The 12,583-nt window shown below is 42.0% G+C and overlaps 1 protein-coding gene across 1 annotated transcript; it reads left to right on the top strand.

Annotated features, from left to right (window-relative positions):
- Positions 1-2,100: 2,100 nt before the first annotated feature.
- On the top strand, positions 2,101-12,381 carry LOC107372835 (SLAM family member 5). Its single transcript, XM_015941038.3, has 7 exons — positions 2,101-2,216; positions 5,465-5,767; positions 6,868-7,167; positions 8,236-8,334; positions 8,425-8,483; positions 8,568-8,636; positions 12,073-12,381. Exons 1-7 carry the CDS (start codon positions 2,147-2,149, stop codon positions 12,148-12,150), a joined length of 978 nt encoding a protein of 325 aa, XP_015796524.3. The 5' UTR covers positions 2,101-2,146; the 3' UTR covers positions 12,151-12,381.
- The last annotated feature ends 202 nt before the right edge of the window (positions 12,382-12,583 follow it).

Genomic DNA, 12,583 nt, shown 5'->3' with positions numbered 1-12,583 from the left:
TTTTTGAATGCTTTGTAATTCTGACCAGACATGGAGACAGAGGTGAAAGAGAAAGGAAAAGACAAGGAGGGGAGAGAGGAGAGGGGGTTCCACAAAAATAAACAATAATGAACAAGAGTCTGCTTCTAGACCTGCAGAAAAAGACAAAAGCAAAAGGGCAAAAAAAAGGGACACAACTGCACTGTTCTGTGGTATCCTGTCATGTATCGGTCCAAGATAGTGTGTTTATATTGTGTTTTTCGTATATAAGAGACTTTTTAACATGGACATATTTTTCTCTCATTCTCCTCCACCTCTTCATGCGCTCCCCACCTCTAAACCTACGTTTCCTGTCATTTCTGTCCACAAATAAAACGCTTGCTGCGCATCTTTTCACTCCTCCAGTCAATAAGTTATTTTAAGTCTGATCAGAAGTCTCTATGCGTATTGTTTATTTGAAAACTATTTACAGAGCAGCCTCAGAGTTGAGATTAAATGTTTTTGATCACAATAGTAAAGGAACAATTACAGAAGAAGTTTTTCAATAAAATCAGAATATTAAAGTCCATGAATTAAGTGAGAGAGAGAAGAAAAGATCTTTTCTGTAGCGCCTCTCAAGATAAAAATCAAGGGGCGCTTCACAAAAACAAAACATGTAAAATAGAAAAAAGAATTTAGAAAATGATTAAAATATATTTAAAATAAGCAAAAAATAGACAATTGTGATTAAAAATGTAAAGAAAGAGAAAGAGTGAATAGGAAAGAGGAAGTGGATCCTGAGGAAGAGGAGAGAGAGAAAGGAAAAAAAAACGACCGGATCGGAGGCAGTGAGTGACTGACGCAGCACGAGCCGTTTTCAGCTCTGTCTTGTCAAATGCACCTTGTACGTTACTAAAAAAGTAACTTTAAAGTTACTTTAAAAAAAAGCAAACCAAAGAAAACAGGGAGTACTGAAGAAACGTGAACAGTGAAGCAAGCACAGAGAGATCCGTTACTGTCTGCGTGTGTGCGTCGATGGACCGGACGCGGACTGAGCTATGAGCTCCCGCTGCAGAGTTTTGTGTGTAGGGAGGGGCGGGCGCTCTATTTGACTGGCCAATCACAGAGCGTGAAAACAGTCAGTTACCCAATGAGGATTTTCCTTCAGCACGATTACAGATATTTATGAGTTTTTCTCGTTTCATGCTCGTACTCATCAAAAATGCTTTATCCGTACCGGATACTCGTCTGAAACAGACGAGTATCCGGCTCATCCCTATCATCAACACACACTAACACTATATTGGAGCAGGCGGAGGGAGACTAGGGGTCTTAGCACACCTCTGTTGTTGCTTGGCTTCCTGGGGCTGGAGGCTAGGAGGGAGATCTGGCCGTCTGGTTGGGGTCTGGGGTGGTGGGTTGCTGTGCTCAGCGTTGGGCGGGGGAGCCTGCTCATCAGCACACCAGCAGAAAGGGTCAAACTCTGGTAACCAGTGATGGTTGTACCCCATGTGCAGCAGTACCGGGACCAGAGTGAATAGGGTGTGTATGGGGAGCATGAGTGGGTGTCCGGCGTGCATTTTTGTAAGTCTTTGGTTGTTTGTGTATGAGTGAGCATGAGGGAGGGAGTGTGTGACTGTGTTTGTGTGTATATGTCAGGTGGGGCCTTTGACTCCTCCCTTCTCCTGGGACTTCTTTTGATGATATAGATCTCCGTCTCTCCTCCCCCTGCCGCACCTGGTGTGGTGCATTACGGAGTAAAAGTTCGGCAGACGCATTTGTTTATATTTGGCCGGGGGGAGGGGGGACTCGTGCTGCACACAGACAGCTGGTGGGATCAGCTCTGAAAAGCGTTGATCACAGTTTGCAGATCACGTTTATTTTTCACGGAGATCGGCCGCGGATTCCTCTTCTGGTCAGCATTCTAGGAATCGAAATAAAAAACTTTCAGCGATTCTGGGAAAAAAGAACAGTTGGAAGCGGTTCCAATCGATTCTCGATGCCCAACCCTACTCTTAAGGCAGTACATTTACCAACTCCTACACCAGCACAGACTGTTTGTTTCTCAGTGAAAAGATGCTTCCTCCACCTACCCCCCCCCCCCCCCCCCCCTCTTCTCTTTCTATGCTGACTTGCCAAAACACAGAGAACAGAAGAGGAAGCAGACGTTTTTCCTCTCCTCACCAAGATGGCTGGTGGTCGTCTAAGCTGCTTCTTCACATCCAGTCTTGGGCTGCTTCTCGGGGTCTACTTCTACAGTATGTGCACTTTTGATAGCATATCTTTCTGACTGACTGGAGTCGTAGTTATCTTCTTGATATGTCAGATACGTCAGTATGTGGTTGGGTGCATGCTTAAATTCTCAGGAAATGGGATCTTGCTGGAAGAGATTTTCATATTTGCATTTTTAAAGCTGAATAAACAATAATGTAGGTAAAAGGACATGTTGGCTCAGGTGCTGGGTAACTGTCCTGTAACCTGTGGGGTGCAGGTTTGAAGCCCTGCCCTGTCTTTCTCACGTGTTGTGTCTATAGACACTTTACTAGACTTGCCTGCTTGTGGTGGCTGGAGGGACTGGTGATGCTGGTTATCTGGCAGCCTTGCCGCTGTCAGTTTGGCTAAGAGCAGCTGTGACCACGATGAAGCCTAATACTATTAGTGTGTGAATGAATGACAGACTTGCTGCAGGGGTAAGCACTTTGGAGTTCTTGGACTTGATAAAGAGCTTTAAAAGTGAAAGCCAATCACCATTAATTACTTGTGTTATGCTTCAAACACTAACTTATCCTTATTAAATGCAGATCAATGTTTATTGAGAATGGTCCTCGTTGGTGGTTTGGAGTAATTCTAAAGGCAATGGAAAGTTGACATTTAGCGGTTCTGCTTTTCCAGTTATGCTTTGCGTGTTCTGGTGCTCTCTACCAGCAGATTTCCTGCTGCATCTGTGTGGAAAGTGTTGCAACACGGGGGAAAGGTTATCCTGTTTCTGCCCTTTCCTGCTTTGTTTTTACATTACAGGTCAAGTTGAAACAGCTCTTTGGTAGTCTGACTGACTGCTTTGCACTCGCAAATGTTTGAGGACCAAACATAAGAAGTAGTTTAACGTTTTCACATTGCTGGCGACATGACAAAAGAAAGTAGCTGACGTGTGAAACGTGTGAGTCAGACTGAAGAGACTCGCTTCCTGCAAGTTCTCCGCCAACACCAGCAGCACTGAGCGAAAGCTGGTTGTTCCACCGTGTGGTTTCTCGGCCTAGTTCCTGTTAAATGATGCAGATTTGACCATCACACACATCTAAGTAAACTTAGAAATGTATTTTGTTTTACTCTATGGGCAGAGGTTGCTCTCTTGATGCGTCAAATTTCAAAGATTTATGTTTTGTTAACTATCTGTAAATAAACAAGTTTGCAATCTCAATATAAAAGTGAAATAAGTGTAATCTATATCAACCAAAAAGCCTACAGGTAGATGAAATCTGCTGAATGCATTTTTATTAAATGCTGTGCGATTTCAAGTCAGCACAAGAATTTTGACGTGTCCCAGTTCTCCTATTCTAATTTATACCATTTACTCTAAAATAAAATAAAATAGAACCAAACCTTTAACATAAACATGTACTTTTGGTCATTTGATCAACAGAACATCTCAGTCTTGCAGATGTTTTTGACCAGAAAACTCTGTTTGTGTATCAAGTTCATAACTTGAGGTTTTTGCTAAATGAACAGTCATCAGTGGGTTTGTTAGAGAGCTTCCTCAGTCAGCAAACAAGATCTAATGATTATGATAATCAGCGATTCTCCAAAATATCAACACCCCCCCACCCCTTGAAGTGCAACGGCACAACGATTATTAACCTTTCAGATAAGCTGTAACCTTCAACTAATTAAAGTTGCTTCACCCTGTTTTAGGATGGGTGTGAGTTGGTTAGGGCGAGGGTTAGTCATTGCATGGAGGCAGGGTTGCTGGTGGACAAATCACCAACCCAACCTAGAGCCAGAAACGGCCACTCTTGACACTCAAGGACAACCTAACATGGGTGCTTTTGGACTAGCCAAAGAAAATCCACACCTGCATGGGAGGAACAAGCAAACCTCGGAAATAAAAGGTCCCAGTCGAGTTTTGAACATAGGAGGTGGTAACCAAGGCGGATGAAGCAGGTTGGCTGGTATCTCAGTAACTTCAGGTTACTCAGTTATTGGTCTATAGTTGTACTCATGACGTTATCAGTATAAAATCAATAATATCGTTTTTATGGTTGTTTGGTTTCAAAGATCAGAAGGATTTGTTTTGTTTGTTTGTTTATATCACTGTGTGTGTCACCTATGATATATTTAACTGAATCTATTTTATTGTAAAAACCAACAATTTATGCAGGAAAATTATGAACATTAACAAGGCTGCCCAACCTTTTGCAACCCACTGTATTAAAAAGGTCGAACATAGGTTAAGTTTGTGGGATGCACATCCAGGGCACGGAGCTCCCGTTCCACCACATCCCAAAGATGCTCTATCGGGTTGAGATCTAGTGACTGTGGGGGTCGTTGTAGTAGTGAACTCATCGTCATGTTCAAGAAACCAGTTTGAAATTATGCATTATCCTGCTGGAAGTAGCCATCAGAGGATGGGTACATGGTGGTCATGAAGGGATGGACATGGTCAGAAACAATGCTCAGGTAGCCCGTGGCATTTAAACCATGCCCAGTTGGCACTAAGGGACCTAAAGTGTGCCAAGAAAACATCCCCCACACCATGACACCTCCACCACCATCCTGTGTGTGCGCGCGCGCGTGTGTGCCGGAGGATGAGTGTTGTGAAGGGTTTTTATTGTCAGACTGTTTTTTAATTTCTGGGGATGGGGGGAAGGTGGGTATGCGGGGCCTTTTTAATTTGTTAAGCACTTTGAGTTGCATGTAATTGCAGGATTAAGTGCTATATAAAGATTGATTGATTGATTGATTGATTGATTGATTGATGATAGAAAGTTTGAATTAATTCACCCAGGGTTAGAAAGGAGATGGCATCCTATTTATCTACTACTGAAGTTGTTGCTTTCCTGTAGAAATCATCCACCATGAGGTCACCTGACAAACATTTTATAACCAAAGACTTAACCTTGTTGACCTTTAGAGGAGTATCTGATGTAAAAATGACATCCTGTGGTAAAATGTGGTTAATGCAAACACGTTTAACAACTCTGGAGCTTTTTGCCAGCTGTAGTCAAATTACAATTTTTGGTGCTGCAGCATTAGCTCGCAGGAGACACGGCACCCCCACACTCACTGATGGTAAACAGTCGTTACGTCCCTCCTTCCTTTGTTCTGAAAGGAGAACCATCCAGCAGGCAGCTGGATACGAAACATGCTTCTGTATAACCGTTCTTCCAAAATGACTGAAACATCAGACTCTTTTGGGATTTTCTCACTGTAAAATTCTCACCATAATTTTACACACTGCACCTTTAATGATTCTTCTCTACAATACAACCCTCTGTTTGTTGTGTTTCAGATGCAGGGGCTTCTGATGGACAACGTGTCATTCATAAACAGGTTGGAGAATCTGTGGAGCTTTCACCAGATAAACCAACTGAAGGGGTCACTTTTGCACGATGGACATATAAAGGAAATACAGTTGCAAAAGACCACTCAGTTGCCACAGAAAACAACCCATTTCAGGGCAGACTAGAGATCTACACCAACTATAGTTTAAAAATAAGAAAACTGACTCTTCCGGATTCTGGTGAGTTCAGTTTTGTCAGCGAGGACAAGGACCAACAAAGACCAACAGTTTCCATCTCTCTACGAGTTCATGGTGAGATTCTAGTTGTTGTTTTTAAACGTAAAAACTGTTTATGAAAGATAAGTCTGAATAATTATTATACACATTTTTAATGATCATATATCCATCCATCCATCCATTCTCTTCCGCTTATCTGGAGTCGTGTGGCGGGGGCAGCAGGCAAGTTGAGAGGCCCAGACGTCCCTCTCCCCAGCCACTTGGGCCATCTTTTCCAGGGAAATCCCAAAGTGTTCCCATGTCAGGTGGGAGACGTGGTCTCTCTAGCGTGCCCTGGCTCTTCCTTAAGGTCTCCTGCCAACTGGACGTGCCCAGAAAACCTCACCAGAGAGTTGTCCAGGAGGCATCCTAACTAGATGAGTCGTGGAGGATGGCTGCTTATACTGAGCCAGGATCCTCTGGAGGTTTCTTCCTGTTAAAAGGGAGTTTTCCTCTCCACTGTCGCTGCATGCTTGCTTAGTATGAGGACTGCTGTAAAGACTCTGACACTAGTCAGTGACTCAATGCAACCTGCTGGGTTCCTTATATAGGAAACATTATTTCTGATTGGCTTAATGATCTGACCTGTATTGGAATGTTTACTGTGTGAAGGTCCTTGAGACGACTCTTGTTGTGATTTAATGTTATATAAATAAACTTGAATTGAAATGAATAGACGTCTGAGCCACCTCAACTGGTTGCTCTTGATGTGGAGGACACACACACACACACACACACACATATATATATATTTATGTATGTATAAAATATATATATAAATGTATATATATGTATATATATATATATATTTATGTATGTATAAAATATATATATATATATATGTATGTATATATATATATATATATACATATATATACATATATATACATATATATATATATATGTTAATAAGGATTAAAGTGCTCCGTCAAGTGTTTGACCTGATGATCAAAGGGCAATTTTTTTATATTTTAACAACAAGTAGACATCAAAACTGGGTTTGAGTAAGAAAACAGTAAGATCACTGCTGCAATTGTGAATGAGTGCAGGTTTATTTCTGTACAAACATGACACGTAAACAATAAAAACAATAAATTTGTCACTTTGATTCTCTCTTTTCTTTTTACCCACATTAGAGCCTTTAACACAGCAGCCCAACCTCACCTCCAGAATCATCCAGCCTTCCTTTAATGGAACCTGTACAGTTTTACTGGAGTGCAAAACAGCTCCTGATAGAAACATCACCTACAGCTGGACCGTGGGGAGCCAGACCTACAAAGGCCCTGAGCTGCAACGCAGCATCAGTACACAGGATGGAGCCATCACTTTCACCTGCACCATCACCGATGCCGTCAGCAACAAGTCAGCATCTCTAATACAGACGTGTAGAAACCAAACCTCTACAAATACTACGCTGAGAAGTGAGAGACATGGAGGTATTTATTATTTACCTGTTATTATTATTATTGTTATTATTATTGTTGCTATTGGTATTATTATTATTACAGTCTTCTTCTTCTTATTATTATTGTTGTTGCTGTTATGATATTATTATTATTATTACATTGTTGTTATTATTATTATCATTATTATTATTGTTATTATTATTATTATAACAACAATAATATCATTGGGAATTACCTTTTCATTTATTAAACCAGTTTAATGCAACTATGTTCTAACCACTGAGTTAGTCGAAACTTGTAAGCCAAAAAGGTAAAAACTAATGTTTATTACACCAAAATGTGCCAAAAAGAACCAAATGATGGAATCTGATCAACAAGACAGAACGAACGTACCGAAGGTACCAGTCTAAACGTTAAAGGTGATTTGGAATCACATAACCGTAGAGGACTCTGGATAACCAAGTAGTTGACTTTTAAAGGATACTGATTATTTCAATCATTTCAAAGTTTTAAGTCTGTTTTTTTTTTCAATTTAAATTTGATTATTTTGTTCATTTTAAAAGAAAATTATTTCACACAAAATAATACAACTTGCATTGCTTAAATGAAAAGGAGCAGACAGAAGAAACTCTAATATATAGTCTGCCCCACTCTCACAAGTAAATAAATCATAACAATAAAACCAACTGTGTTAACTAATTAAATATAACTAAGAGTCAGCTGCCTAGCAGCATGCCAAAAGTTTAACAAGTAAATACTTCATACAGCTGTTCTATTGTAGCACCATATGACATCATCAAATTGCATTTCGAGAAATCAGGAGAAATAAAAGGAAAAAAAACAACATCCCTGATTAATCTACATACCTTCTTATCACACTCATTTTAAAAGTCTTTTTAAACATTATACTTGATTTTGATTGATTGGTTCTGTTTAATTTAAACTAAAGAATACGTTAAACTGAGCTTTCACAGATCAAGTCAAGCTGATCAGATTAATTCAAATGTGACTATAAAAATGACTTACAAACATCTATGGCAGCTGTTTTCTTGTTTAATGGTTTATCCTTTTTATTTAATATTACATATTTTTCAACAGGAGTTCACATCATGTGGATCCTGACTGGAACATTTGGTTCCCTGGTTCTCATCATAATCATTCTAATAGCTATCTGTGGCTGTAAACAGAGAAAGACAGGTAAGAAACAGACATACTTTCCCTTATTTTTGCCAAACCCAAGATGTATTCATTAAATTTTAACGTTTGATATTTTCCTTTTGCCTTCAGCCAGTGACTCAAATGAATTGACAGTTTATGCTGACGTCTCTGATTTCACACATGAAGACGTGAGTGTTGAATTAACTCTCTTTAATAATATTCCTTCCCTTGAAAACTTTGGAATTAACTCTGTTTTGCTGATGAATCATCAGAGGATGGCCTTGAAGCCTTGCTCCCTGTATGACACCATAGAAAACGGAGCACAGATGGTTACAGAAGGGGTAAGAGCAACACTTTAATAATAATAATAATAATCAATAATCAAACATCCTCCAGAAATAGGCCAACGGCTGTGGGTCTGGCCGCTGAGCGGTCACGCTTAGAGGCTTCTGGGCTGCCGCATGATGTGGTTGCCACGATTCAGAGTGCGCGGGCGCCCTCTACCGTCACATCGAATGCTGCTAAATGGGCAGCTTTCCAGAAATGGTGCACAGAGCAGAATGTTCAAACGCTCTCCTGCCAGCTGGCGGATGTCCTATCGTTTCTGCAGATACTGATGGACAGGGGCGTCGCATTCAGCACTGTTAAAACATATGCTGCAGCTATTTCATCCTGTCACCAGGGTTTTGGAGATAGATCTGTTTTCAATCATCCCATCACAAAACATTTTCTAAAAGGTGTCAGGAGGAACAGACCTGTGTCCCGCCCGCTATCTCCCCAGTGAGACCTAACGGTGGTTCTGCGCGGCTTATCTGAAGCTCCATTTGAACCCTTGGACCAGGTCACTCAAGTTCCTGTCACTTAAAACTGCATTGCTGCTGGCGCTGGCATCAGTCAAGAGAGTGAGAGACCTAACCGCCCTCTCAGTGGCTCCCGCATGCCTCAGGATCCGGGAAGATGGCGGGTCTGCTGTTTTATGCCCCAACCCAGCCTTTGTGCCCAAAAACATTAATACTTCCTTCAAATCCAGGTCAATTTCATTGGCTGGACTTTTTCCTTCTCCCCATAATTCTGATGAGGAGGCGGCTTCCCACCTTCTCTGCCCGGTGCGCGCGCTCGCACGATATGTGTCACGCACTTCAGGGATTCGCCTCTCACAAAGCCTGTTTGTGCACTACAGAGATTCTTCCCTTGGGCAAGCGCCGTCGACCCAGCGTCTTTCACACTGGCTGTGTGACGCCATTTCACTCGCTTACACATCATCAGGGCGGGATCCTCCTGAGACACTCAGGGCTCACTCAGCCAGAGGGATTTCCTCTTCTATGGCGCTCCACAGTGGTGTGTCGATGGAAGACATTTGTCAGGCTGCTTCATGGTCTTCACCTGTTCCTTGTTATTATTTACGAGATGTGTCTTCAGGATCCATCACTCGTTCAGTGCTTGTGTCGTGTGCCCGTCCCATTTACCGGTTCCTTTAAAACCCAGTTCCGTTAGAACTTATGAGACGGTGCATCCATCAGGGTTCGATGGGGATGTCGGTGAGTATTATGGTATTAGATCCTGGTTTGGGCGTCCTAAGTTAGAATCATATCTTTTATTTTAAAGGTGAAATAATATGTAAGACCTTTCCTTCTGTAGTAGCTCACTTCTTTTTAAGCAATCCCGTTATCTTAAGGTTTCTTTATATTAATCTGTCACAAACCGTAAAGTAAGTCCTGATAATTCCAGAACCCATAATTAATGTGCTTACCTCTGTGCAATTAATGATCAGAGCCCCCACTCGTGAAGCTTTAGAGAAAACCTGAAAGAATCAGGATTATGTTTCTTTTTCAAAAAAGGTTTATTACAAAATCAAAATACAAAAATGGGTAGATGAAAAAACAACTGCTATCCCCCACGGAGGAATTAGTTCAAAATGATTAAATAAGAGTTAGTTTACACCAGCTCTTGTCTTCTCAGAATCTCCCCAAGAATTCACTTGTCTAGCTCTGCTTCTCTCCAAAAAACTGCCTGTCATCCCCCATCCAGCAGGACGGGGGATGACCCCTCCAAATCTGCTCTGTCTCTTCTTGTCCTCTGCCCCAGCTGCTGTCGAATCTCTCAATCTCTCTCTGCTGTTCAGAGCTGTTCTTATATACCCTTCCTGGACCAGCTTAAGGTCATGGGGTCATTTACCAGATACACACTTTGTAGCTCAACACAAAACATTTGGTGTCATTTTCCTTCTTAACACAGGTCATTGCATCATCTTTTGCAGCATTCTTCAGTTTCTCTCCAATGTTCCCGAGAGAGCTTCTGGATCTGATGGGCTTGTCTTCATTCTGTTCTCCTCCAATCCCATCTTTCCAAGCCAGGGGTGGGGCAAAGAGGTGGGGTCAGTCTCCTGACCCTTCGCCCAGTTCTGTCCTCTTGTCCCTGTGACCCTTGTGTGACCCTTGTTTCTGACCACAGTTTTTTGACCTGCAGCCCAGCTCCTGTTGACTGGCTGATTTTGCTCGCACAAGCCAGTCCAGTGTGTTTCAGCTTGCCACTGTCTTTGGCATGTGGGGACTCGCAACACTTGGACCTCAGCAGTCTGAGTGAAAGCATTATGGCACCACATCAGCCCTGCTTGAATGAATTTCATCCTCTTGTGGATGATATTTTTAGTGGGGGCCCACTCTTCTCTCTGGCTACCTCAGCCTTTTAAGCCCTGGGCTGAGGCTGAGCGACCCTCACTAAAAGGAGACATGTTGGGTGTGTCCATTGGTTGAGCTAACCAGTGTGGCGTAAACCCATCCAGCTGTGCATTATTCCAATAGCAGCTAGCTTAAGGGCTAAGACTAGACGAAATAGAACGTTGGTTACGTATTGTAACCCCAGATTCTATGAGTCTAGTTGCAGCCCTTAAGCCACTGGCCCCACTGGTTCTGTTAGGACTAAGAGCCATCGGAGGTGAACAGTGGAGTCGCTCCACTTATATACCCACAGGGGTGCCCACCATTGGTGGGCATGCATTTAAGCGCTTCATGATTGGCTGATGCTGAGATAATCCTTCCAATAGCAGCTAGCTTAAGGGCTGCGACTAGACTCATAGAATCTGGGGTTACAATGCGTAACCAACGTTTCTTCTTGAACATGACAATAACTTAATCTGACTTAGATGCCCTGCGCAATCACCAGATCTCAAGAGCCTTTGAGATGTAGAGGAACGGGAGAGTCCTACCATGATGTGTCTGTGTGATGCTGTAAAGCACTGAAGATGTCGATCTGAACATCTGAGGAATAGTTCCAAGATCTTGTAGGAACTATGTAATGAACAACTAAAGTGGTTTTGAGAGCAGAAATTGGGTCCAATCTAGTGCCAGTGAGGCGTACCTAATATAAAGGCCAGAGTGACTTTCAGAGTAAATTCAATTCAATTCAACTTTATTTATAAAGCGCCAAATCACGACAAGTCGTCTCAAGGCACTTCACATGATAAACATTCCAATTCAGGTCCTATATAAGGAACCCAGCAGGTTGCATCAAGTCACTGACTAGTGTCAGAGTCTTTACAGCAATCCTCATTCTAAGCAAGCATGCGGCGACAGTGGAGAGAAATGTATTCAGTTTATAATTATTACTTTTGTACATTCTCCAAAAGGCAGTTTGTTTTCAGAACTCCATCTGCTTGTTTGCTTTTGGTCCTCATTTTTTCAGACCCCCCCCGTATAATAATTCAGAGTCAAAGTCATTTTTAGAAGGACTTGTAATGACTTGTGACACTAATCCTCCCTTCTTTTGCCTCCCATCTAGCCCCAGACAGTCTATGACCAGATCCAGTTTAATCGAGTGAAGGGACCATCATTGTCGCCCTATCAGGATTTGTCCTAGGTGGCATTGGAGTGTTTTGTTTTTACCCACAAGATCAGCTCAAGAAAAAGATTCAAGTTTAATCATCCGATCCACCAAGCAACTCAGAACAAGAATGAAGGCCAACAGCAATCAGGAAGAAAGCACATTTGAACATATTTACGCTTTACTTATTTTACTCTGCCATGGCCTAGGAGACCCATACACAGCCACAACAGCGAATACTTTCTGCAGAACTTTGTTGTCGATATTCTCCGCAGGCTAGCAAAAACACTCTGCTTACGCTCCGGACCGGATATTAGGAATAGGAGTGATGTGTGCATGTGCAGCAGGATCCTGTTACTGCTAGGGTTGTCACGGTAACCAGTGTAGCGGTAAACCCCGGTAAAAAAGTTGACAATAATAATAACCGTCTTGTTTTTAAAAACATATATTATCTTGGTGGATTACCGTG

The sequence above is a fragment of the Nothobranchius furzeri genome, chromosome 14 (genome assembly GCF_043380555.1).
Source record: "Nothobranchius furzeri strain GRZ-AD chromosome 14, NfurGRZ-RIMD1, whole genome shotgun sequence".
Taxonomy (NCBI): domain Eukaryota; kingdom Metazoa; phylum Chordata; class Actinopteri; order Cyprinodontiformes; family Nothobranchiidae; genus Nothobranchius; species Nothobranchius furzeri.
The sequence above is the reverse complement of the archived record's forward strand: the minus strand, read 5'-3'. Positions and strand labels throughout refer to the sequence as shown.